At 43.5% G+C, this 27,612-nt stretch overlaps 1 protein-coding gene across 1 annotated transcript; it reads right to left on the bottom strand.

Annotated features, from left to right (window-relative positions):
- Positions 1-226: 226 nt before the first annotated feature.
- Positions 227-24,707, bottom strand: LAP3 (leucine aminopeptidase 3). Its single transcript, XM_065907447.1, has 13 exons — positions 24,530-24,707; positions 22,011-22,126; positions 20,637-20,691; positions 20,071-20,176; positions 18,660-18,819; positions 17,093-17,257; positions 14,162-14,320; positions 9,572-9,696; positions 8,338-8,426; positions 7,387-7,489; positions 3,107-3,186; positions 1,230-1,339; positions 227-787 (listed from the first exon to the last, which is right to left on the bottom strand). The coding sequence occupies exons 1-13, from the start codon at positions 24,629-24,631 to the stop codon at positions 598-600; spliced, it is 1,560 nt and encodes a 519-aa protein (XP_065763519.1). The 5' UTR covers positions 24,632-24,707; the 3' UTR covers positions 227-597.
- Positions 24,708-27,612: the final 2,905 nt, after the last annotated feature.

The raw sequence follows: 27,612 nt of genomic DNA, 5'->3' as shown, positions 1-27,612 counted from the left end.
TACTAACCCTCTCTTGTGTCTTTTTCCTCATCTGTAATGTGGGGATAATGGAACCTGCCTCACAAATTCATCACTAAGTGCCCCAAAGTTATTAACATTGAGAAAATACATTTTTCATCATATCTCAATTTACTTAGTTCATGTAACATAGCCAGAAGAGATAAATTATATTAATAGCATCACTGGGTTTTATAGTAGTAAAAGTGAATATGAGAGCCACACCAGAGAGCACCAAAAGTTGGATTTATTGTTTCTGACAATTGCACAGCAACTTTTTAGTTTGTTCATATTCTCAGCATCATAAATCTGAAATACAATTTTGCTTCTCAATTAAAAACATATACTCTGAAAAGTGATTAGATAGCTTTTAAAAATTATTTTATAGACTATCTTAAAAATCTTTGCCAAGTAAGATACTAGCTTTACCTTTATAAATCTCTGCATAAAATGAAAAATCAAGGCATACAAATTTCATTTCGTTCTGTTTTTAATACCATCTTTTGTTTCCCTTAAAAGATTTTTATCTATTCATTCAAAAGTATTCTGAAGTTCCCCTGCCCATTTAAGACAGAATGAAGGCATTTTAGAGCATCTGAACTAAGCACTGTCTTGACTGAACCGAAACAGGAATTCGATCAGGGTCCTCGTGGGCCTCCCAGCCATGCCTTTGCGAAGATAAGGAACCTCATCTTTGTTGGTCATCACACCTGCTATATCTAAATGTGCCCACTTAGGATGAGTCACAAATTCTTTCAGGAATGCTGCAGCTGTACATGCTCCTGCAGATCTGAAAAGAAAGACAAAAATCAACATCTAACCCCATCAAATGTACACTGAATGTTCTATTAAGATCCTCCATTCTTGCTAAGTGGCTTCTATGACTAGAGAGCAAAGTCAAGCCAATGAGACCTTTAAAGAAGTTAACCCAGAAATCGATACCTATCTTTAGACACAGCTTTAAGCATAAATTCTTTTTCCTGTGGTAATGACCATATTGTCCATTTCCTTCCCTTACCATTTGCTTAAAATGACCTTTAGATTTGAAAATGCAAAAACTGAGAACCAGTTGGGAAACACCTTGAAAATAAAAGACAGAAATTAGTGCTTATGAGCACTACACTGAAAAGAAACTGGATACCTAAACGTTTGTGAAGGAGATTAAAACTGAAAATGTTCATTTTGGCAAACGATAATTGTAAAAATGTACTTTTATAGCTTATTTTACATACCTGTATTTTCCAATGTTATTAACATCAGCAAGTTGGCAATCTATAACCTGTCTTGTGTAATGTTCAAAGAGAGGCATCCTCCAGACACGGTCTCCCGTTTCAATGCTGGCCTAGAGAACAAATAGGTATGATAGTTGGCAGAATAGATGAAGCAGGTTCTGACCTGTTACTCTAAAACATGACAAATACAACAGATTCCAGAATTATTTTAATTAATTAAAAAGCTTAAGAATTACAAAAGAAGCCAGGGAATGCTGCAGAACAGTCCTACAAATTTGTAGGGCATTTGCTGAAATTATCAAACTAATATTATGGGTCTCAGTTTAAATGAATAAGCTGGTATCCTGTAGTGCAGACAGGCTTTGCTGGATTGATGAGGGTGAACTAGTCTTCATGATGTCTGTGGCCTTGGTGTGCCTAGAACTAAACTACTGAAGGCCAGATACTAAGATAAGGTGACCTCATTAATTCATGTCATCATGTACACACTCATTCACCCATCCATCATCTACTGAACTGCTAAATACCAACAGGGGTTGGGGATCTAAAGATACTTAATATCTGAGTCATCAAAGGGCCGACAGGCTAGTAGGAGAAATGGGTAAAGGTTGTTTTGATACACTGTGGTCAAGGGTAAGAACCAAAAGTGAGAAGTCAGGAAGCAGCACTGTAAGCTGTTAATTTGAGACTCCAGAAGAATAACTAACAGAAGAATCCATCAAGGGTTGAAAGTGACTACCTCCAGGAAGAGAGGGTATAGGCTGTATAAACTGCTGACTGTTATTTCTTTGTTCATCATAGAGAGGGACAGTTGTGTGCCTGGTACAGAGGAGGGGAGAAGCCCCACATACTACCTGGAAGGAGACAACAGGGCTGAGTTTCTCCCAGAGGCTGGAGACGGTAGAGAGGGGCTTCACAAATGGCGAGATGACAGAAGTGAAAGGGAAGCAGTTTAGAGTGGAAGAGAAGTTTAGGACCTGAAACCACATCAAGAATGTATTCAGGAACATTTTGTATTTGTCCCTGCTGGTATACAGTAAGCTCCCATTAATTACTTGTCGAAAGAATGAGGTGCCAGATGGAGCTGTTTCATAGCCAAGTGGATGGGCAGGGTCTGGGGCTGAGGATAGACAGAAGCCAGAGAGGTGCCAGCTGAAGCCATGGGAATAGACAGGATTCCTGGTGAACACTGTGCAGAATAAGAGCATGAGGTCCAGGACTCAAGTCAACCAAAGGGGGAGACAAGGAAAAAGCTGGCCAAGGAGGCTGAAACAGAAGTCATCAAGAAAGGAAACCCGAAGAGAAGACTACGGTGGAAGCCAAGAGCAGGGTGTCACCAAGAGGCCAGGGTACACGCTGCCTCTGGACAAGCTAAGGGAGGCTGACAGTGGTGTCACTGGGGACAGCTGATGGCAGTGAGAGCGTGGGGGCGGTGCTGATGGGAAACTGCTGTTTGGAAGAGGCTGCTGTGACAGGGCTGGGAGGAGGTGCAGGGCACAGCAGCAGAACTGTCCCCCTCACTGTCCGCTAAGGAGCCTGAGCAAGCCCGATTTACATACTCTGCTATTTGACTCATGACATGTGTTCATTTAAAGGCCATTCCTTCTTTCACAAAGCTGTCCTCATACCCTTTTCTACATCAGGGATATTTTAAAAGTCATTTTCACTTCATTCTGAGAAGGAATGTGGCATCATTTAAAAATTTATCATTTTTAAATATTTATAGAAAAGCACACTGAATTGAGTTTATGGAATCATTTCAAAGACAAGTCTACAACATAAAAATCCCTGTAACTCAGGGTTGAAGAAATACAGCATTCTAAGGCTAAAGGAATGAAATCACCTCCATAATTTAAGTGTTTCTGTGTTATTCTTACCTCAAACAGTTTGTTCCACAGCCAAGAAGAGTTGGTAAAGACCCCAGTGGCTCCAGATCCCAAAGCTATGTCCATGGCACCTGCAAAACACAGGTGAACCCCTCAGGCCAGCGTCCAGTCTTCTGGCGAGACGGGCTTCTCCACCGCTGTGCAGGCCAGAGCTTTAGCCTTTAAGCCTACTTTAATGTCTCCCTTACTGTCAACAAAGATGATGTTGGGAAATCCTTACCATATATATTTAATGGCTTGTTAGTTTCTCAAGTTAGAATTCACCTTCAATTATTAAGGAAAATGCAAAAAAGCAAACATCAAATATCACCAATGATCTCATCCCAGGGATAACCATTATATATTTTTATATTTCTTTCCAAATTTTCTAAACTAAAAAGAAAACAAAAAACAAAACCCATAACTAAGACCACACTGGACATGTCCAAGTACATGTTCTTCCTCTTATGCTTTAAATGTTTATTCTTCTTTTATAAACAAATTCATTTCTTAGTGATTTTATAAGTCTACTGGGTAGAGGTAGTGGCCTACCTCATTTTATTACACTTTGTTTTACTGCAATTTGAAGATACTGCATTTTTCACACATTGAAGGTTTGTGGCGATCCTATGTCAAGTAAGCCTTTCAGAGCCATTTTCCTAAAGCATTTGTTCACTTTGTGTCTCTGTCACATTTTGGTGATTCTTGCAATATTTGGAACTTTTTCATTTATTTGTTACTGTGATCTGTGATCAGTGTTCTTTGATGTTACCACTGTGACTCACAGAAGGTTTAAAAGATGGTTAATTAGCATTTTTCAGCAATAAAGTATTTTTTAATTAAGATGTGTACATTGTATTTTTAGACATAATACAAATGGGTCACTGCAAATATATCAGTGACCCATATGTAAAAGCCCGTGATTCTGCATGACATTTGGGCAACTCTGTTCAGGTCATTTGTTCCTTGGGCTTTTGTTACTCTACCTCCCAATAATCTCTCAAACCTATCCATTTCCCTTTACCATGGCTACCACCATCATCTACCACTGGACTATGGTAATAGTTTAAAAAAAAACAACATAGTCAAAAACTTCAAACATACACAAAGCAAAGAGAATAATACAATGGACATACAAGTACCCATTAAACATCATCAATGATTATCAAGTCGTGGGCAAACTTGTTTCACCTGCACGCCTAGATCCAACAGATAATACTGAAGTCAAACACACTCACTCTTTTTTAACACACACAGTTACACATCTAGAGTCAATAACCACACACCGCTCAGCAGCCCACCTGGCCTGCCAACCTCTGCTTGGTCCCTCTCCCTTGTGGCTGGCACACTGTTGGCCAAGGACCCTTTCGCAGCACCAACTATCTCACAGTCCCCACTCATCGCCTCCTGCTGCACTTGGCTCCAGACTAAATCCCGCAACACGCCAAGGCCAGCGGGGACTGGTGCCTACCAGCACATGGGTCCCGAGTGTCTTGACCCCACCACACCCTGTTCATCACTGCCCCCACACTCCAACCTTGAGGGGTGCCTTCTGAGGGGTGCTCTTCCCTCTTTGCTCCACCCAGTGATGCCTCCTCTTTCAGATTCCAGCTCAAGCAGCACTTCTCACACTGCCTGACTTCCCGTACCAGTCAAATTCCCAGATACACAGGCTCTCACGAACTCCTTTTAACTAGGCTCCTCTGTGCTGGTCAGTGTGATGACCCACTGACTGAACCTGCCCAAGGGATGTGGGCCTCACCTCTATGTCCCACCTCCATATTCCCAGCCATTCACAGGAATTAAATAGGGGCCAACTGAGTCAACAACTATTCATTACACCTACTATATCCCAGATACTATGGCGGGTGCTGGTTACTCACTGCCTATAGTCTGTCTATACGGCTGGGTGGGATACATCTTCAGCTACATATACACACTCATGAATGCTTTACTTTTCAAGTTAGTGGCCTCTTCCATATTTATTCACTTGTCCTTAAAACATTCCTATCAACCACACAAGTACCTTGCATCAGTGTTTGAATTTCTCAGAGAGAAGATAAGCATTGGCCACAAACAAGAATGTGATGTGACATCCTCTCTTAAAGGAAGAGAAAATGGGAGACATAAATATTTAATGTGATCCAACAGGGATCATGGCTCTAGAAGTGATTTCATTACATATTTCAGAAGATAATTACTTTCTACACAATTACAGAACTAGTACCACAGCAATTTCAGAAGTGCCATTATTGGGGGCATACTTCAAAAGTGGGGGCATACTTCAAAAGTGCCTATTGAAGTTGTATTAAACGCTAACTCATCCGTGTTACCAGAATTTCTCAGAGTATGGAAGAAACATCAAAGCTCCAAGGAAGATGCTGAAGTTACCACTCTCATTCCATCCTAAGCACAGACATTAAGAAAACGAGAGGTACCATGACTGAAAGGCACCCATTGAGCAGTCACTGCTCCGATAGTCTGCTACAGGCCTGCTCTTTAAAGGTCAATAACATCAGTCCAGTGTGTGCCAAGCCAGGCACAACCACCTGGATCATCTCATTTAATTTTCACAGGCAACCCCCCTGCCCCTACCAAAGAGGTGCTATTATACCACTTTTACAGATGAGACCACTTAGACACTATCAAAGTCACATGCTCTTAAGAGGCAGCACAAATTTTAAAATGAGGTCTTCTCCCTCTAAAAACTTATATGTTCTTTTTCCTGCTAGGAACTCTGGTTGGAAACGTTCTCATCCTCCCCTTTGGATCCCAGCTCCTGGAACTCAAAAGGGGCTCAGTCAAACTAAAGCAAATCATTTGGGGAACTAAAGCAAATCATCAAGAGCCTTCAGTGAGGACAACGGCTGGGGTGACCTGAAGACTCACCTATCAGACTGCCCTTAGTTAGCTAGATCCAACTTTCAAACCCTCTCATACCTCCAAGTTTGGGGGGGGAAAAAAGGATGGGGGGCGGTGGGGAGGCACTGTGACTCCTCATTTACAGAAAGGGAGTCCTACCACCCACCTCAGCATTGCACCTCAAACACCAGCCCTAGAACCTCTGTTGTTCAGCTTAAAGTGTTTGCTAAACTGAACAGAGACAAAAGACCATAAAAATACTATAACACCAGCTTAGAAAAAAGGAGTCTAGCAGATGAATCTATGGACTGCTGTTAGAATCACATAAAAAAGAAACATGAACTGATTTTCTGTTAAAGGCTCACATGACCAGAAGAATTAAAAGAGGAAAATGATCTGAAATTTAATCTTAAAAGAGCTAGAGACACAATGAATCCCTAAAGTGAACTGTTAGATAAAAGATTATGAACATTGAGCTTTTGCAATAAGGTAATGACCACTGTCATCCCTTTAAGCATTTATTACTACCCCACAAAGCCAGTGGTCTAGCCTGTCGCATGCCAGCACTGTATTAAAAGAGGCTTTTCAGAAACTCCTCCCAATCTTCAAAACTCTGCAAGGTAAACAGACTTGTCCTGAGGTAAACAGATGTACTGATGTTTGAAGGTGTCAGGGAACCAGCCCAAGGCTGGTAGACTAGGAAGTAGCACATCTGGGAGCCACCCCCGTGTTGGCCTTAAGTCAACATGCTTCACACAACAAACACATTACATGGCTCCGTCTCTGAGACATGACCCTGCCACTCCCACCCCTCACCCCAGTGCTTTTATTTCTGTATAAACTCAAATACAAAAGTTCAGAAAACACTCAGGGGGATCAGATACATCTTCTACACCTCATGGACTATAGCCTGCCAGGTTCCTTGGTCCATGGCATTTCCCAGGCAAGAATACTGGAGTGGGTTACCATTTCCTTCTCCAGTGGATCTTCCTGACCCAGGGATAGAACCTGAGTCTCCTGCTTTGGCAGGTGATTCTTTACCACTGAGTTACTTGGGTAGCCCATCATGATTAATAAAAGCAACTACTGATTTGGGAATTTATCACTAATCTTTTCTGAGCAGTATCAAATGGCAACCATAACAGAAAACACTGCTTTGCATCATTTTTAGCTGTCACTGTGGAAGGGCTGACCTGATCCACTATTTCTTTTTTTTAAAGTATAGCCTCGGATGTTTCAAAACCACAAACCTAAGATTCAAAGCAGTTTACAACTGCAGTATAATTCTTTTGGTGAAAGATCTTTGAACACAAATGGAGCTCTGAAATCGCCAGATTTCAGCAAAATAATGCCCTGAGTACAATGTGTGCACTCGATGGCAACAAATGAGACTTTCTTCAAACAAAAGCGGGAAAAGCACACTGTCTGACCTGTCAGGGTGGCGGCATTAATGATGAGCTTTGGGTTAAAAGTGTGAGCGTAGCAGAGCGCATCGGCCAGGATGAGTCTCCCCTCGGCATCAGTGTTATCCACCTGCAAAGAGGAAGGTCAAAAGACTAAAAGGATAAGATGATACAAACAATGAATACAAAATCTAGACACTCAGAGCAGTGTTCAATTTAAAAGTACAAAAAGGCTGCTGTGATGTTTGTCATCAATTATAAAAAATATACTACCATTAAAATAGGAATATATTTACCCTGAAGAGCAAATATAATTTAATAATCCCTGTATCAGAGCTGATGACCAAATGCCGATGACTTTGGAGGCTGAAATAAAGAGAAGTGTCTAGTTCATATTACCATTAAGTTTATAACAGGAGTGGGGAAAATGTCAAGATTTTCAAAAACAAAAAGGTGAAAGAGTTGAAGAAAGATACACTAAAGCAGCAGCCTGGATCTCCAGATCGGAGAACTCTTGCAACTGCAGCAACTTCAGCTATATTAGATATATTTCTTCTTTTAAATAGGCTGAGTCGTTATGTGCAGTGTATGTAGGCATGTGCCCAGCGGAAGACTTGCTGCCACATCCCCAGATACAGTGCCCATGATGCAGGACCTGTTTTCCTCTCAAACACTTTGCTAAATGGAAGAAGTTACCACATCAGAGGTGTATCCAGAAAACAGCCTGTACTTTTCCCACTTTGCCCTGCTCTACAGGGCTGGCTGCAAATTCATAAGCTGTGTGTATAGCATACAGAAAGTAGGAGGAACAGTAAGGTAGGGAAAACAATCTTAAAGTTCCCATAAAGAAATACCTTTGACTGCACGAAAAGCTACTCATAATAAAGGTACTTCCCTTCCCTAAGTGGGGCCCACACTCTGCACCCATTCAAGGCAAGGAATAGCAGAACTCAGAGGCTGTGTCTTTCACCTACAAACCTGTATGGTCTTCCCGTTCCTGGCTCTAACAACATCCCCAGGCTTGTTGGCCTTCCCACTGGGCATATTTTCACAAAGAGGAGCCAAACCTATTTAAAAAAAAAAAAGAATACATGAAGGAACATGGAGTGTGCTATGTCCAAATATGCCACCCATGGGACCGAGGTCACAGCGGACCCTCAACAGATGCCAGTCACAGACATCACCTTGACTAAGTATTTGAGTTTAGCATCACCAGTGAACCAAGTGGCATTACATGAACCAGTGACAGGAAGCACACATCACTCTTTCCAAAGAAGTCTAATTCTATCATGAAGAAATAAGCAAAGAAATCCGAATCACGGAACATCACAAGATAAGCTTGAACCTTTAAAAACTTCCAAGAAAGGGCAAAAGAGGGGGTGGGGTGGGAATAGGTTCTGGAGTAAAGAAAATTAAACGGACATGATGACTACATGCAAGGGGTGATCCTTGAGTGGCTCCAAAATTTCAAAACCAAATAGAAAGAAATAAATGCTTATGTATATAGACACACACATAAAACTAACATTTTCTGGACAACTGCGCAGTTTGAATTTGGTTACTGTATCAATCCCTGGGAATGACAATGATATCATCATTACACAGAATGTCTCTGTTCTTAGGAAATATAAGCAGAAGTATGCAGGGGTGACGTATCCTCATGTCTGTAACTCACTTGTCAGACAGACCTGCACAGTCCTACTTACTCGTGCAATGGAGGTGACACTGGGCAAGCCAATTCAATCTTACTCCCAACCTCCAGGTCCCCCTCTGACACATGACAAACCTCCAGCATTGTGTCTGGCATCTTGCACTACAAAAATCGCTGCTGCAAACGGAGGATTTTTTCCGTCCCAAGCACTTTTTCTGCACGTCAAGGCGTTTAATCAGCTGCAACTGTATGAGATAATCACTACCCTACTTATCGGGCATTTTCCGGTGGAGTAAACTGCAAACTTGACATTATGTGCCCCTGACTGCTAACCACATTTTGCAGAAGTAAAACAATCAATTCTAGTTACTGCCCATAATGTAGAATACATTTAACTCTGCCAGTTAAGACAACACTTAGCTAAACAAAGAGCTTCTGCCTGATGAAAACCATTTAAAAATCATTTCTTGGTCTTTTCAGATTAAAGGAAACCATGTTTGTTGTCTCCATTCTACCACTTGACTGGATTCTAGAAGCTCTCCAAGACAGACGCCCACGCACCTACGATGTTGATGGGCAGGTCGAGCTTGGCAGCAGACACGATGGCTGAACAGATAGTGGCAGCTCCTCCCATGTCGGCCCTCATGAGGTCCATGTTTGCAGCTGCCTTGATGGAGATGCCACCACTGCCGGGAAAGGACAATGTACCATGTTAACAGCCAACGAGGGGGCTAGAAGCACTCTCTTAAAAAGTGTGGGGTGAACTACCACATACAAGCACTAAGAAATTTCCAAATTGAGAATCTGAATGATTTCATCATTTAAAAAGATAATATTGTGGTTTTTATAAAGACACAAAATAATTCCAGAAGTGCGGGGGGTAGGGGGGTATCTTGGTTCATTTTATTTCTGTCTGAATGAAATGTTAGCATTGCCACTGGAAACATTACTACATCATACAGTCAACGGTGGTTAAATCCTGTCTGAGCTCTGAATACTCATGTAGATTTGTCTTTTCAGCAAATTTTATGAATTGATCAACTTATTGAACCTGAAGGTCACAAGCTGTTGGGGAAAACAGACCAGTTCACAGAAGACTGGGAGGATCCCCTTTCAACTCCTAGGAAGACAGGGGAAAACTCGTCCTGACAGTCCCAAGGTACCCCAGATCTTGCAGATAGCAAAATACAACCCACAGGCACAAGGAAGACACTAGCTCAAAGCCTTGAGACACAAGGGTGGGGAAAGGTTTCAATCCACAAGAAACCCAGGCCACTGCCCCAGCAGACTTCTGGAACTAACAAGTGACTTTTCTGCTTCCAGTTTACAAGAACTCAGTGCGACTTGCTTCATAGGCTGGGCAAGGAGGCAGGGGTTCCAACTTTGAGCTCTAACTGGATTCTGCTGCTGACTTGCCCTGGTGAGAGAGAGTGAACTCCTTGCTCTGACATCAGCTCACCTTAGAAATCAGGCCCTAATTCTCACTCACCTCCAGAGCACTTGAGGGTGAGATGGTTGTCATTTACACACCTAGAATTAGAGCTCTAACTGGATTCTGCTGCTGACTTACCCTGGTGAGAGAGAGTGAACTCCTTGCTCTGACATCAGCTCACCTTAGAAATCAGGCCCTAATTCTCACTCACCTCCAGAGCACTTGAGAGTGAGATGGTTGTCATTTACACACCTAGAATTAAAGATTATCCATTGGCTCAGAATAAGAAAAGGACATTCCTGGTTTAAGAAGTCCAGAGATAACCCCATGGGGGCAAGGGGAGCGCACTGGTCCTTCTATCTATTTTTAGGCTGCTTCCACTCAGGGGGTGCCAGTCTTACATAGAGGACTATCGTTCCAAATAACCACAGTTATCTTTGCTTACTTTTTAGATTCCCTTCCAATCCATCCATTTCTTTTCTCTTACATCCATCCTAACTGAGGCTATCACCATCGATCATTCAGATGTTTGCCTAGCTCCTATATATCCATAGCAGTCTTACCCCTTCATTTCGTTACCCATACAACTATGAAATGTTTATAAATAGATGGGAAAAAAAAAGATAAGCAGAAGAACCTCAAATGCTTTTTAGAAGTATATACAAAAATTCAAGATAGATCACAGCCTTAAAACCTAAAACCTTAGAACACAAAGACTTGGCATAGGTAATTTCTTAAACAGGGCAGAAAAAAGGATAAACTATAAAATTAAAAACTGCTAACTATACCTCACTGCAAATAAAAATTGGCCTTAAAAAGACACCACTTTAAAGGATATATATCTGGAATATATTTTTAAAAAACATATAACTCAGTAAGACAAACACAAAACCTATAAGTGTTTTGCCAAGGGCAAAAGGTTTGAAGAGATACTTCACTAAAGAAGATGTACCAATGGCTAATAAGCACATGTTAAAAATGCTAAACATCATTAGTTAGAGAAATGCAAAGTAAACCTCAAAGAAATACTACTACACACTCCCTCAGTGACTAGAACTAGAAAGACAGACACCATGAAGTATTGGGGAGAATGAGGAGCAACTAGAACCTTGTACACTGGCGGTGGGAATGCAAAATGGTATAACCACCTTGGAAAAGTTTAGCAGTTTCTTGTAAAGTTAAACATGTAGTTATTATACAACTCAGCCCTCCTCTCCTAGGTATTTAACTAAGAGGAAGATAAACATATATCCACACAAACACATACAGATGATGCTGGCTTCTATAATTAATAACTCAAAACTGGGACAACCCAAATTTCCCTCAACAACGATTAGATAAACAAATGCTGGTATTTCCCTACAACGGAATATGATCAACAACATGGTTAAATCTCAAAGATAATATGCTGAGAAAGAGGCTAGACTTTTTATTAAAAGAGTTCATGTAAATGAATTTCTGGAAGAGGCAAAAGTAACCTACAATAACAGAAAGATGACCAGTCATCTGAGGTGGGGGTGAGAGAGGGGATGAGTGCAAAAGAGCACTCTCCAAAATACCCAAGGGAGTTTTTGGGGCATTGAGGAAATGTTTTATTTTCATGATAGAGGTGGTTGTTGCAGGAGTGCGCACATTTGTTAAGCTCACTGTACTGAACACTAATGTCATTCTTTCCCTCCACTAGACACCCTTCACTTACTTCCAAATGTTCAAAGCCCAAAATCTAATGAGGTCCAGAACAACCCAGTTTCTGCCAGCCTCTTCAGCTGTGCCTTGACCCCTGCCCCAGTCATGCACTGTCTTGGCCACTCTGGCCATTTTTTCAGAACTAGGAATTTCCCCTCTTTCTGCCCATCTGCAGCCTTCACCTGGCTCTGTTTCTGACCTACTCCCCACAGAACTAACTCCCTTATCCTCCACATCTTAAGCTAAAAGTGTCACTCCTTCTAGGAAGCTTCCCTAAACCAAAAAGACTAGGTCAAGCGTCCTTGCTAAATATCCCCGTAACAAAAAGTTGAAATACAGATTTAAACAAACAACTTCACCTTGAGCATAAAAGTTTTGCATTGACATTACCCCATGATAGTATAAATCCGTCACAATTAGCAAGACATTTAAGAACAACTTTCACTCTTTTAATTTTTATTTACTGTAATGTTTTATTTATTTTTATTTTTGGTTGTGCCATGGGGCTTGTGGGATCTTAGTTCCCTGACCAGGGGCTGAACCTGGGTCCCAGCAGTGAAAGCACTGAGTTCTAACCACTGGACCACCAGGGAATTCTCTGCTGTGGTGTTATACAAAACACACTTCAATACAACAGTATATGCATATGATATAAATAAATATGCATATTTTTCAGTGATATGAGCTCAAATCTTTTACTGATGGGCCACATAGTGAAGATCATTTGGAGACCAATGTTGTTTTTTTTTTAATGCTTTAAATAAGAGAAAGTGAACCACTGAAAGGAAAACACAGGAGGCACCACAGTCTGCTAGTGTAAAGAAGACCACTCTGGCGGTCAGATCTGCCCAGGACAGAGGCATCACAGTACCTAGAAATACTCTTGTAAGGGCAGGATTCATTCACATTTCAGAAGGAGTTCTTGAAAGGGTACAAAAACATACTAGGGACATCAAAATTTCATAGATCTCTAGCAGCATTTTCCAAAGCAGTGTCTATGAAGCATGATTTGCTGAGATACAAGTGCTCTTCAAAAGGAAATTTAGATGTTAATTATATTTCAATTAAAAACAAAAAAGATTTAGAAAATGCTGTATTCTGTACCCCCAAAAAGTACTATAGTTCAAACAAAATAAAAAACCTAATTCGTTTTATCTAACCTAGACTTTTAATCAAGTAATCTTTTTCAAGATTACTTTCTTGAAATGTGAGAAAGGTTACTTTCTCACATTTAATTAGCATCCTAGAAGCCAGTATTCAGTAGCAAATGCTTTCCATGGGAAATACTGACTCAGACCATCTTTTCCAACTCAGTTTCTCCCTGGTTGAAATAGCCAGAGTGAGCTTCCATTTCTAAGGAACACTTATGGCTTAAGGCAGGGATCCCCAACCTCAGCTGAGGTGGAGCTGATATAATAATAAAATACTCAATAAATGCAATGCGCTTGAATTATCCCAAAACCATCCCCTACCCTCCAGGCCCCCTAATCTGTGTCTTCCATGAAACTGGTCCTTGGTGCCAAAAAGGCTGGGGACCACTGGCTTAAGGAGATTAATGAAAGCTAGACTGGTTAGCAAAAAATGTGAGCTGGAAGTAAGCAAAGGGAAGACAGCATGATCCACATAGCTGCCTCAGGTTATCCAGCTGGAAATCTTAACACGCCCATAGGAGAATCAAAGTGTATGGTGGAAATATTTGAAGGCATTTTAAACACACTGCTAAGTTTGATTTCTGACTCTATTAGTTATGGAGCTTTCAAAAAAATTATTTAACCTGAGTCAGGACTGCCTCACCTGCAGAACGTTCACAACGCCTAGCTCCTACGGATAAGATCAGGGCTAATATATGTAAAATGCCCTAATACAGCCTCTGATACACAGTAGGCATTTTATAAGTGGTGACCTAATACATTTAAAGTAACACATAAGATATGACCAAACACCATACTTCTGAAGCAAATTACACAGCAAATAATACACCTGCATGCAAAGCATTCACCAAAATACAAAGCACGGATACAACAAGTACGTACCTGTCAAAGGTAATCCCCTTCCCAACAAACACCAAGGGAGGTTCACTTGCATTGGGACTGCCTTTGTAGTGAATTTCCAGGAAGACTGGAGGTTCTTCAGACCCTTTGGCCACACTTAGAAATGATCCCATTTCCTGTTCCTCAATCCAAGACTTGGGTCTATATGGCAGGAAAGGAAAAATATAAATACACATTGTTCTATTTCAATAACAGAATAAAGTCATCTGTGTGTAAAAAACAGTATAACATACAAGCTCTTAAAATATACATGTTAAATTCTGAAAATATATACATGTTAATGCTTCAATTATCACCTCCTATCTGCTTTCTGTATATTCTTGAGTCAGTCACTTGATTCTGAATCTGTTTCCTCATCTACAAAATAAGATTAACGACACCACCTTCAAAAGATTAGCTGTAGAAAAGACACCTCCATCAAAAGATTACCTGTAGAATTATAAAAGAATTCATGTATAGTATGTAATATGATGTCAGGTAACCGTGCATAGTCGAAGGCTAGGGGCACAAAAGAACTTTGTATTGATTTCTGGCCACAGTAATTAGGCCAAGGGAAGACTTCTACCCTCCTACAGACAGACCAGAAACAACATTATTCAAGGAATGCTCCTCTGGCTCCTGCCTAGCCAGAGGAGCTAAGCAGGTGAATGAAATTTGTTGAAACTATTAAACTAGGACTTCATCATAGAGAGAATGGCCACCCAACTTCAGAGGGAAAAGAATACAAATACAAAAAAGGAAGGTATACAATTCAAAGAAACTCACTTCAAAAGAATCGAGGCTGTATAATGTGGGCATTTTTAATCACAAACCTAGTACCTGATGTTTTACTAAAGTCTTGCCCTTCTGGAAGTACAGTCTGTACTTCTTTGATTTACACCCACCTAACGCTAGAGTGCAGAGAAGGCAATGGCAACCCACTCCAGTACTTTTGCCTGGAAAATCCCATGGACGGAGGAGCCTGGTAAGCTACAGTCTACGGGGTCCTGAAGAGTCAGACATGACTGAGTAACTTCACTTTTCACTTTCATGCATTGGAGAAGGAAATGGCAACCCACTCCAGTGTTCTTGCCTGGAGAATCCCAGGGACGGGGGGAGCCTGGTGGGCTGCCGTCTATGGGGTTGCACAGGGTCGGCTGTGACTGAAGCGACTCAGCAGCAGCAGCAGCACTAGAGTGTGTTTGATGCAGCTGCCTCAATTTAATAGGTTACCTTCCGCCCACCTGACCTGCCCCATCTCTAGCTGAGTTCCCTTTGCTCCACCTCAAGCCTTGTGATTTCCCAAGGCCACTGCATACGTGCTTCTGCCCTGCTCTCTCGTCTGTTCACCTCCCTGACTGCTTAGGCACCATTTTTGCTGGCAAACCTTTTCAATTCTCCCACAATTCTCCCCAGCTGTCTGCTCCTGCAGCACCCCCCTACCATTTCCCTTCCTATTCCTTCCTGCAAAGCCCTCAGTTGTCGGAGGACAAGAGCCACCACCACCCATCTTTGTTTGCCAAGGTCCAGGCATACAGGAGGTGCCGTTACTAAGACATGTGGCCACACGGCCACGATCTGCTGACAAAATGTAGCTCTGGTGTCTCCTTAAATAAAACAAGGAACAGTCTTCACCAAGACACCTTTTTAGAGACTAAACATTGTCATAGAATACACAGCAACCACCCCAGAAATTTTATCAAGCTCCAATACTGCATTTTCTATAGACGGCACATTTTCTTTATCTAGATCACAGGAGTTTCCCTGAAAAAATGTGAATTCTAATCACAATTAAATAGTGAAGAATCCTTTTAAATGGAAGCACCCTTGATTAGCAACTTTGACAGTAAAGGATTCTTTAGGTGAAGCAAATATCTGTCGAGTTACTTTCATTGGAGTTCCCAAAGAGGGCAGAAAGCCTAGAGGTGCATCCTTTTAGGTTCAACAGCAAGGCTGCTAACAACAAACCTCAGGACAGCCAGGGAATACCAGCTCTGTTATCTGATCTGGCTAAGGGAATCTACCAGGAGATTCTCATTCCATGCCAAGGAGGGTATGCTATGTTATTCACTTATGTCAAAAAAAAAAAAGAGAAAAGACAGAAAGAATTCACCAAAACAAAACACAATATGTACACTCCTCAAAAAGGTAATAGAGTTACCATTCAATCCAATAATTCAATTCCTAGGTACATGCCCAACAGATATGAAAACACTTGTCCACACAAAACCTTGTACACAAATGCTCACAGCAGCATTATTTGCAGTCCAAAAAGTATGTGCTGTGCTTACTCAACTCTTTTGCAACCCCATGGACTGTAGCCCGCCAGGCTCCTCTGTCCATGGGGATTCTCCAGGCAAAAATACTGGAGTGGATTGCCAGGCCCTCCCCCAGGGGATCTTCCCAACCCACGATCAAACCCAGGTCTCCCGCATTGCAGGCATATTCTTTACCGCCTGGGCCACCAGGGAAGTCCATCCAAAACGTATAAACAACCCAAATGTCTACGAACTGACGGCTGGGGAAAAGGGAAATGAGGAGTGGGTATAAGATTCCTTTTACAGGGTAATGAAAATGTTCTAAAATTGACTGTGGTGACGGCAGCACAACTCTGTAAATATACTAGAAATTACTTAATTGTATATTTTACATGAGTGAATTGCATGTTATATGAATTATATTTCAATAAAGCTGCTACAAAACACATGCAAAATGCAGTGTGAAGTCACAACAGTGTCAAAAGCAAGGCGAGATATGACAGAAATAAATCTCAAACTGAACCCTTACCCTTAGTTGTGTGTGGATGCCAGAGGGTCACTTTACCTCTCTAGTCTCAAGTTAATTCTCTGAATGGTGAGAGAGCTGGATTTTAGGATCTCTGAAGCGCCATCTGGCTCTAGCATCATATGAGCCTATGGTATAATCCTGAATTACCTTATGAGGACGTCTGTTTTACTACTAGCGCTTTTGAGATTCTCCTCAACAATTTCAGCAAATTTGGTTGGCGTCATCTCGTTGGCAGGTGTCTCCATCAAGCGGCGCGCCAGGTTCTGCCCAGAAGCAAAGAGGACGCCCCTCTGCCAGGCCTCCTGGTCCTCGCTGGCAGAAGCAAGCACAAGGTCACCGTCAGACAGCCTCTCCAGACACTGACCACAGCCCGGCAAGGGGGGCTCTTACTGAAGACAAGCGAAAAGTGATGGACAGAGGGACCCAAATTTATTCTTTGTAATCGGAACCAGGGAGGCAGCTGTTATGGTTTACAAGGAGCTGGAGAGACTTCCCTGGTGGGTCCAGAGGTTGAGACTGTGAGTCTCCACTGCAGGGGGTGCAGGTTTGATCCCTGGTCAGGGAACTAAGACCCTGCCTGCTTCGTGGCATGGCCAAAAACAAAAATAAAAGCCAGAAAACACAACCCCCATTGAGCGAAGCAAGATAAGACCTAAAATCCTCTTCTGTCTGAAAAAGGGGTTGGCCTGATGGACCTCTGAAGCCCTATATCTGCCCCCCAATCTGACAGCAGATGTGTTCGCAGAAAGGCCGGAGGGGCTGCAGAACAGGCTCTACCTGCTCAGTCCTGCTGGAGAATTGCCAGCTTCCTGCCTTCTCCCCGCCTGGCTCAGGACCCTGAACTCTGACCTGCCATAAATCAGGGTTGGCTTCAGAAAACAAGGGACATGGGCCAATTTTCCAGGACCCTGGCTCTTCTTGTGCACCACAGGAATTAACACATGTGGTATCGGAACGGACAAGAAAACACTCATTGTTTATAGAGCTCACCGTGTGCCATACACTTGATGGGTTTTGCCTTTTGATCATAAAAGTCCCATGAGATCTGATTCACGACTCTACTCAACCCAAGAGGGAAATGATTTCTGTCACCTCATTGAGGTCACCCAACCAGAAAGTGAGAGCCAGCTTCGAAGCCAGGCTGATGGGTCACATGGCCCTCATTTTCACCCACTATATCACAGGCGCCAACAAGGCCCCCGTTGTCCCCCACCACGTCTCCTGAGGGTCTCACACTGTCTGCTCCTGAACCCAGAACAGGGCTGGAGTATAAGTGGTGCTCCAAAAATGTGCCCAAAGCTGATTCTCCCCACTAGACTAAGAGGGCAGGGACTGGATCCCTGCATCTGCTTATCTCTGGTCTTGAGCACAGAACCTACAGGTGCTAGGTAGATGGAAATGATCTGCATCAAAACCTTCTGGGACCCTTCTGTCATCTTGTTCTATCCCTCCTCAGGGGGCCAACCAGGAATAGTTTCCTAGGAACCAGCAAGCAGGGAGAAGGGATCTAGAGAGTCGGAGGGAAACACACACAGGAGCAGCCAGGAGCAGAACAGAGGCAGAGTCATCATACGCCTAACCCGACTCGGGCCAGGAGAGAGCCACAGACAAGCCATGAGGCAGTGCCGGACGCTGAAAGGCAGGCAGCTCGTGTCCAGGAGGCCGTGCCATCAGCACACAGGGGGTGGACCTGGTCCTCGTTTCGTGCCATCACCTTCCATGGAGCTTGGCCGACACCACCACCTTCCTTTTCTGCTTCAGGTCATCATACTCATAGAGCCCGAGCACCGCTCCTTCTGCAGCCGCCTGGGCATCTCCGCAGGGGTCCACCTCCACGGACGGGATCTCCAGGTCCTGAATCTGTCTGCACCCCGCTTCACAGGGCAGAGGAACCAGAAAACCAGAGTCAGTCAAGGACCCCTCAGAGGGCAGAAGACAGAGACCTAGGGTGGGGGCCTGAGAAAACAAGTTTGGGTTCAAATCCCAGCCCTGACACTGGTCTTTCTGAGCTTTCACTTCTTCCCTTTCTGTACAGTGAGGACATGCACACGCCTTACACGGTAGTGGGAGGACAGAATGATGGGTAAAATGATTGGTCTCACTCACAAGAAAGTGACTGCTATTACTAGTACCACTTCTGAAACACTAGGGTTCCCTGAGGAAGCATCCCAGTCACTAGAAGCTTGCCAGATTAAAAATGAAAGAGCAGTGATGACTCTGAAATTATACCCAAGGAACTGAGCAAAGTCCATTATTAACACAGCGTTTATTAAGATCAGGTCAGCAAAATCTCTCAAATAAAAGTTATGATATAATCACCCAACATGAACTTTGAAAGTCAATTTAACGAGCACATGTGATATATGTGGGGTCACACCACAGTCCAGCTAACAATCCCCGCCTCAGCAATGGTGTTCAAAGCATCTTTAACCACAGTCTCCTCGATGCAGACCTCCTCCTGCCACTCAGCCCTGACAGGACCCAAAGGCACCTACTCCAACTTTTCAAACTGTCCATGTGACGAACTGGGACAGGCACACGCCTCTGGTAACTAGTGATAAATAAGCACCTTGTACTTTGCATCCATTTTCTCTGATGTGTAAATAGTTATGACTCCATGGGATTTAAAACTGGGGAAACACCACAGATACATTACAAAAAAAGAAAAAACCAATCTACCCACCAGGACTTTCTGGCAAAAAAAAGTTCTAGGGCCAATACTGCAAGAGAGAACAAATGGTACTAAAACCCCAGAAACAAGCTGCTGGTACTGCTGCTAAGTCGCTTCAGTCGTGTCCGACTCTGTGTGACCCCACAGACAGCAGCCCACCAGGCTCTGCCATCCCTGGGATTCTCCAGGCAAGAACACTGGAGTGGGCTGCCATTTCCTTCTTCAACAGACACAAGCTAAAGAAATATAAAAATGAAATTCCATAACCTAACCTTCTATATCTAAAGTAAGGCCAAGCATGCTGGGTAAGGAAAACTGAGTATTTGTTGAGAGTTATTTGTATGAATGTGGGAAGGACAATGATGGTAAGAGGACAAAAAGAACTAAGACTGATAATCTTGCAGAGTGACCCTTAGGAATCTTTATCAATAGTTAACTTCAAAAGTTAAAGAACCTGCAACAGCGACTCTGATGTTTTCTTTGCCTTCATGCCAGTTCTCCTGTTCATCAACTCCAGCCGTCTTTTTGCCGAGGCCCACTACCACCACACTGGGGAAGTCCTGTTCCAAAAAATACAAAAAGTCGGCCACTTTAAACTTTAAAGCATCCATTTCTAGCAGGAAATGGTATATGACCTTTCACACAACCACCTTAACCTCCGCACAGGACAAAACTCACGAAGAAATTTGGTTGTTTTAATTTTTTTAAGCCCTGACATCTTGGTAAAATTTTATAACTGTGTGTTGGAAAGGCTGAGTGAGGACAATCCTGCAAATGTCTGCTTCTGTAAGACAGGGCTACTGAACCAAGAAAGCCTGTAGATTGAGGAATATGAGATGCAATACTTTTCGACAGCAATTTGCCTCTTTACAATTTAACTAATGCTTGTGGCTTAATACTGGGATAAAACTAAATCATAATCCCACACACAATTTTCTGTATAATGGTACAGCCAAAATACTTGGCACATAGAGGTGCTCACTGAGGGTTTGCCAAATAAACCTTATCTTCGTCTCATACCTCATGTAGACCATAAAAGGTTCGGGTTTTGCCTGCCTTCAGGGGTGGTCCAGATCTGAAACAAAAAGAAACAGTTGTGTTAAAAATTATAGTTTGCTCTGTCCTCTTTTGAGAAGTGACATAAACCAACTGTATTATTACAGTGGTCTGATGCTTCTGCAAATTTGCTACTTATGTTATCAAAAGCAGAACTCTCTCAGATTTCTCAGATGCAGCACTTCTAATTCTAGCCCCAAAACTCCCAGATTAGATTTAATACACTTGTCTCAAAACAATGATAGAAAGCAGTGCCATGGGTGGGTAATGCAGAGAAGACTGAGCACTGGATGGAGGCTGACCTCAGTCTTAAACCTAATAAAAGATGTAAGACACCAACCTAAGTGGCTGACTTGACTGCACTGTGTTTAGCTTGGAGGATTTTTGTGATTTATCTACAGATGGGATACGAGGCAATTTCCAAACAAAGCAGCTGGCAATACACAATTATAGCCTGAGAACTGGATGCCCTGGTACCATGCAGTCAGGAAGGCCAGGCTGTTCTGTATTCATACAGGTTAGCTTTTGGATTAATGAATTAATCAAAGCATTTCAGGGAGTTGTCGAAGGGTAAAGGATTGGTAATTGACAGGGGATGCAACTTCTGTCATCCTATAGTTAGAAAATTATTCTAATTATTAGGCTACATCTATCAGATACTAATAGGTTATCTGTAATTCAAATAATATGCAGTTGCAGTGGCCTATGTTGACAACTGTTTTTGTTAAAATTGCAGCCCATAGCTGAGAAGGACTTGAAATGCAAATCTTTTCCTACCTTCCCCATTCCCTGACTAATCCAAGAGTAGTTAGAATCTCAGGTCCCCACTAGATTTACTGAACTGGAATGTGCATTCTAACTACACCCCCAGGCGACTCATGTGTCCTTTAAGATCTAAGAAGCCCTTGAAATTCAAAGCTTTTGATGCAGCCTCCTGAGGCTATCTGATCTAGCCCAGAACAGACTATTCCCCCCAAGTGAAGAGGAGTTAAAGAGGCAAAGAGATTGATAGGAAGCAGGTGGGAGGTGGGGTGGGGAGAAATGAACTGAAGCCAGGAGGGCAGGCTGAGGAAATCTGGTACTTTGCAGATCCTTCTGGGTTAGCCTCTCGCAATACCCTGGTGATTTGGTTGAAGCAGCCTGATTTCCCAGAACTGTGAACTCACCCGACAATGGGCCATAAAGTACCAATATGCAATCCACAGACACTTACTTTCACTTCCACCAAGAACATCCTGGCCAGTGTATTTCTGTGCATTTTCCTCCACCAGCACAGAAAAGACTTTCTCTTTCACTTTCAGGCATTTGAAAAACTGAAATCCAAAGATGAATACGTACATGTTCAAAATTTCTCTCAGCTTCCCAGACACCAGTTTATTAAAATTCTCTCCTGCACTTGTAAACTGAGGCTCATTTTCTTCTTTTTCTTTGCTATAGATTCCTAAAACAAGGCCCTGAGAAAAAGAGAAAAAAGGTGTATATAAGTTGAGTAGATCCCAGAGAGGGACTCAAGGGATCCCAAATTCAGAAAAAGCTAATCATTTCAACCGAACGGTGTCCTCCTCAAGGACAAAAGAACAAGGCCAAAACAACAGCAGGTGCTGGGCAGTCAACTATACTCATATCCTGCCTATATGTTACAAACTCCGGCCAATACCAGAGCCAAATTACTACCTGTCCCGGTCTTAATGGTCCCTCTCAAGAGCTTTCACAACACAGAGGGCTTTTCCTTCACTTTCCAATAAAGAAGAGTAGAAAGGTACTTTAAGAAAACAATTCCCTTTTGTAACCAAGTCAGAACTGGAAGGGATTCAGAACATGCCACCCTAAAATATGCCAGTCTGGCATATTGATTACTTGAGGTGCAGGCAGCTAAGAAACAGCAGATGCAGGAACAGCTCTCTGATCTCTCCCCCTTTCTATCCAAAAGCTGGTCATAAAATTTCCCATGAGAAAGTTTCTTTCCTTGTACCAGCAAGAGAACGTCCGTATCATCAGAGACTGGTGATAAGATTTGGGAGTCAATACCAAAACGGACCTGTACAAACAAACCTACTAAAATAAACCTCATCCTCCCTTAGTTTCCCCCACATATTTCCTAGTCCCTGTTTCTCAACTGACTGCCCCTACGCTCCTTTGCCTAATCACATTCCCACAATTTCTCATTCTCTGTTTTAAAAGGTATATAAGCTTCAGGGCCTTATAGGCTTCTTCAGGTCTTCTCCCTTTAGAACACGGGACACATAAAAATATGAAGTATAAATTGTATGCATTTCTCTTGTTAATATAATCTGTTTTAGGTCCATTTCATTCCTAGGCTCAGCCCTAGAATCTAGGTGAGTAGAAGTTTTCCCTCCCTTACAACCTTCAAATGCAAAAATAAGCAATATTCGGGATACCATCTCGATAAAGCCAAGGGCTGCACTTGCTGATACTAACAAGTTCTCTGGCCAACTCATAGTCTGGAAGAGAGGAAAAGGATGCACCTTCACTGGGAGGGACAGGGACACACAGCATTCTGTCAGCACTAAAAAGTGGCTTATCCTTTCATCTCCTTGAGCCCCAGGCTCCAAACACCTGAAACAAGGAAGTAAACCTAGGAATCCCTGCTTACGTCTCCATAGCAATTTATGACTTTACAAATGTGCTCTGACTTAGGGTACCTCTGTAAGGTGGAAAGAATAGTAAGGAAACCGAAACCTGGTCTGACATACTAGTCTGGGGGCAACAGAACTGGGCAAGAGTCCAGATGCCTTCCCTCAATGACCTCTGTGCTTTCTACAAAATCACACTGGTACTTAGACAAAATCATGTCTTGTCTTTTCTACTTGAAAAAAAAAAAAGGCTTCCTCTGCATTGGTAACCTTCCCAGATTCTAAGTTTCCTAAGGTTGCCCACTGCCTGGGGTTCCAGTGAACCAAGGAGGGAACTGATCAGACAGAACACAGATGTTACCTGAGCAGGATGTATTTCCAAAGTACTGCAAAGAACAAGGGACAGACCTCTGGTCCCTCGGCCACCCTGAGCTCAAGCCCCATGGAGAATACTCCTAGCCAGGGACAGTCCTGCTGGCCCTCAAGCCTGACTCCCACGCGTGTGCTCCCCCCACCGAGCCGTTCCCCCTTTCCAGATCCCCCCACGACCAAATTTTAGTGACCTTCACAATGTTTTGGAGCTCAATTACGTGAAAGAGGGGTTTCTTCTGCAGGACACTTCTTTTAATCTCACGAACAGATGGCTCTCCCTGCAAAGCCCTTTTCCCTAGGGAGACATTCTTTTTCTCTAGAAACCCTTCCAGGTAGTTTACTCCCGGAGGACCTGTGTTTTCCTGGCCTTCAACTTCAGCAGAGGAGGGAGGTCCTGGTATGGAACCCGGGGCCAGTGACTATCCGACTCTAGGACATTCCACCTCACTAATACTTGGGCATCCTCCTAGCTAAGGTGGGAACAATCCTGGGGCCGTCGTTCCCCGGGTTACTGGGAGGACCGAACAAAATAGCAAAATAAGGGCATGGTGCAGAGCTGGAGCTCAGGTAACGGTAGTTATCTATCTATGGCTATCAATCTCTCGCGCTCAGAGTTCGGATCCTAGCACTTTCAAGCAAGAGAAGGAAGACAGCATCCGCCACTCGAGTCTAGGAGAATACTAGGGGGCGGGGCGGGGGGGGGTGGTCTGCAGCTCCGCGCAGTCGGCTGCCAAAGCCGAGCTCGGCAAAAGCAAGGTACTTTTCTCTTTAGCCAATGTCTGCGACTTGGCTCAGAGGCCTGGGACACCGCGGCCTCGCCCCGCCCCTAAGCCCCCGTCGCCCGTGGGCAGGACTCTCGCGGCGGCCCCGGGGCGAGCCGCGGCCTCTCACCTTCGTCATGTCTGCGGCGGCTGGACCGGGTGCCCACAAACGCTTCACGCTCAGATGCCGGACGGCGACTCGCGCGGCAGCCGGAAGAGGCAGCAAGAACATCTTTTCGGCTCGGCCCCCCGTACCGCCCTCCACCGAGCACGTGGCGCCGGGAAGGCGGGCGCGCGGCTAGAAGCCGGGCTTTGGGGGACGGCCTGCGCGCGTATGGGGTGGGGCAGGTGCCAAGGGGCGTGGCGTGCGTAAGCCAGGGGCGCGGCGGGAGGGCGTCAGTGGGCGGGGCTGCCGGGTGAGGGCCGACGCGCTAGCGGACTCGGACCCGGACGAGTACGCGTGCGCCCAAGGGGCGGGGCGGGCCGGGTCGACTGGGTGGTGCTGAGATAGAAGCGAGACGGTAGCCGGCGCTTGCGGACTGAGGCGAAGAGGCGGCGCTCTTGGGGGAGCGCGCGAGAGGGGCGGAGTCGCGGTTGTGCTGTACCACAAGAGGCGGGGATGGAGGCGGGGCACCGAGGAGAAAGGTTACACGTAGCTTTAGAGCAGAATCGAAACTGCGTAGAGAGGGCCTTCCTGCTGAGTTATTTTTATTATTTTGCTTTTTTTGAACTTTTTTCCTGAACTTCCATCTGGTCCAAGGGTTCAACATTGTAAGGCAGTTAGCCCAAATACTGTTTTTTGAAAAAAGAAGCTTTGCGAAAAGCGCTCAGTATTTTAATATATGTTTTTAAAAGAAGTCTTACATTTTTTATTGTATGAATAAAATATGGTTGAATGGAACTAGGAGAACACGACGAAGCACAAAAAGGGATACAAAAAAATATCCTTACTGTTAGACCAGTGACCGAACCCAATTTTAGCTGGATCTTTTTACCTCTGGCGCAAGGTGGGCGGGGTCCACGAACTAGAAGTGAGTAAAGTCCTGGCCTCAGTGCCGGGAAGGAGAGAATGTATATTTTACTGTACAAGGGCCAGACACAACAAAGATTTGACTGACTGTTTTTGAAAAGGTTGGACAAGTTGGGCATAGTAGGTCCTCTTTGACTTTCACTTCCTTTAGATAGTTAAAGAGTTGCATCACAAACTTGGAAAATTCACCTATGTTCATTTAAATGAGAAATTTTGTATTCACCTTATGGCTGTTTTCTTGTTCCGGTGAACTCAAGCTGCAGTTTCCACAGCCAGAAATTTGCTAAGACCTGCTCCTGAGCTTTCTGTGTGAGTGGAGAGGAGGGTTCTGTGAGCTTCAGAGGTGATGGTTGCTGCAGAGCCGTAAGTTACATTTGTGTCTATCCCATTTCAGCAAATTCTGTCCCCTTCGTTTTGTTTGCTGTTCCTACCAGAGAGAATTTGTTTCCTGGCATAGCCTCACTTACTTTCTTTTTTGCTTGGTCCTTACGATACTGTTTGCATTTTCACATGCCTGATAGAATGAGGGAGAACAAATGTCACAGGCCTCAAATAATTTTTGTCGTTACTGAACAGTATTATTGGCCACTTTGGGATGCACCTGGACATGGAACAGCAGACTGGTTCCAAATAGGAAAAGGTGTACATCAAGGCTGTATATTGTCACCCTGCTTATTTAACTTATATGCAGAGTACATCATGAGAAACACTGGGCTGGAAGAAGCACAAGCTGGAATCAAGATTGCCGGGAGAAATATCAATAACCTCAGATATGCAGATGACACCACGCTTATGGCAGAAAGTGAAGAGGAACTAAAAAGCCTCTTGATGAAAGTGAAAGAGAAGAGTGAAAAAGTTGGCCTAAAGCTTAACATTCAGAAAACTAAGATCATGGCATCCAGTCCCATCACTTCATGGCAAATAGATGGGGAAACAGTGGAAACAGTGTCAGACTTGATTTTTGGGGGCTCCAAAACCACTGCAGATGGTGACTGCAGCCTTGAAATTAAAAGACGCTTACTCCTTGGAAGGAAAGTTATGACCAACCTAGACAACATATTAAAAAGCAGAGACATTACTTGGTCAACAAAGGTCTGTCTAGTCAATGGTATGGTTTTTCCAGTAGTCATGTATGGGTGTGAGAGTTGGACTATAAAGAAAGCTGAGCAATGAAGAATTGATGCTTTCGAACTGTGGTGTTGGAGAAGATTCTTGAGAGTCCCTTGGACTGCAAGGAGATCCAACCAGTCCATCCTAAAGGAGATCAGTCCTGAGTGTTCATTGGAAGGACTGATGCTGAAGCTGAAACTCCAATACTTTTCCACCTCATGTGAAGATTTGACTCATTGGAAAAGACCCTGATGCTGGGAGGGATTGGGGGCAGGAGGAGAAGGGGACGACAGAGGATGAGATGGTTGGATGGCATCACTGACTCAATGGACTTGGATTAGAGTAAACTCCGGGAGTTGGTGATGGACAGGGAGACCTGGTGTGCTGCGATTCATGGGGTCACAAAGAGTCGGAAACGACTGAGCGACTGAACTGAACTGAACTGGGATGCAAGATTTAGTCATCCATCAAACCCTAAGTTCACAACATGTTTACTGTGTTTTTCTTTTAGAAACCGTGGGGTACAACAGAATGTGAAAGAGTCCCTAGCCTGAAGGACTTTATTACCTACTAGAGGCAAGATATATCATGACTGTACAGAGATACAAATAGATACTGTACCATACAGTTTGTAAGCACATATACTTCCTTCTGTCCTTTTCTTTGCTTGACCAAGACATTGGTTTGGTGCCATGGCTTCCAGGAAACCTTCACTAACGTTGCACACTTAGAACATCATGTGCTCTCCCTTTGCTTCCAAAACAGCCTGTCTCAAAGTATTGATCACCTGTATTCTACTTGTCTGTTTCCCCTAGGCATCTTGGGAGCCATGGCTTTCCTCTGTGAACTTCCAGTACCTAGATCTAGAATTCAGACTGTGGTTGCCATATATATAAGGTGTTCATAAAATGTTTGAGTGAATGTGTGATCAAGGTTTACTGCGTGCAGCATTGTTTATTAAAGAACAGAACAAGTCCCATTTATGGCCTTCAAATAATAAATGCAAAAACAGAAAATGCTTGAAAGGAGCCAGAAAGGAGGTCATTGGCTTGGCTTGGGATGTAGGGATCAAG

This window comes from Muntiacus reevesi, chromosome 16 (assembly GCF_963930625.1).
Source record: "Muntiacus reevesi chromosome 16, mMunRee1.1, whole genome shotgun sequence".
NCBI lineage: Eukaryota > Metazoa > Chordata > Mammalia > Artiodactyla > Cervidae > Muntiacus > Muntiacus reevesi.
This window is presented reverse-complemented; position numbering and strand designations above follow the sequence as displayed.

Bases quoted from the DNA above. Each gene is read 5' to 3' on its own strand.
- LAP3 (XM_065907447.1), bottom strand. From the start codon at position 24,631: ATGTTCTTGCTGCCTCTTCCGGCTGCCGCGCGAGTCGCCGTCCGGCAT. The intron at 20,177-20,636 runs GTATGAGACGAA...TTTTTGGAACAG, and splicing joins CCTTTTATGGTCTACATGAG to GACTTCCCCAGTGTGGTGGT. The intron at 1,340-3,106 runs GTAAGAATAACA...TTTGTTCTCTAG, and splicing joins TGTGGAACAAACTGTTTGAG to GCCAGCATTGAAACGGGAGA.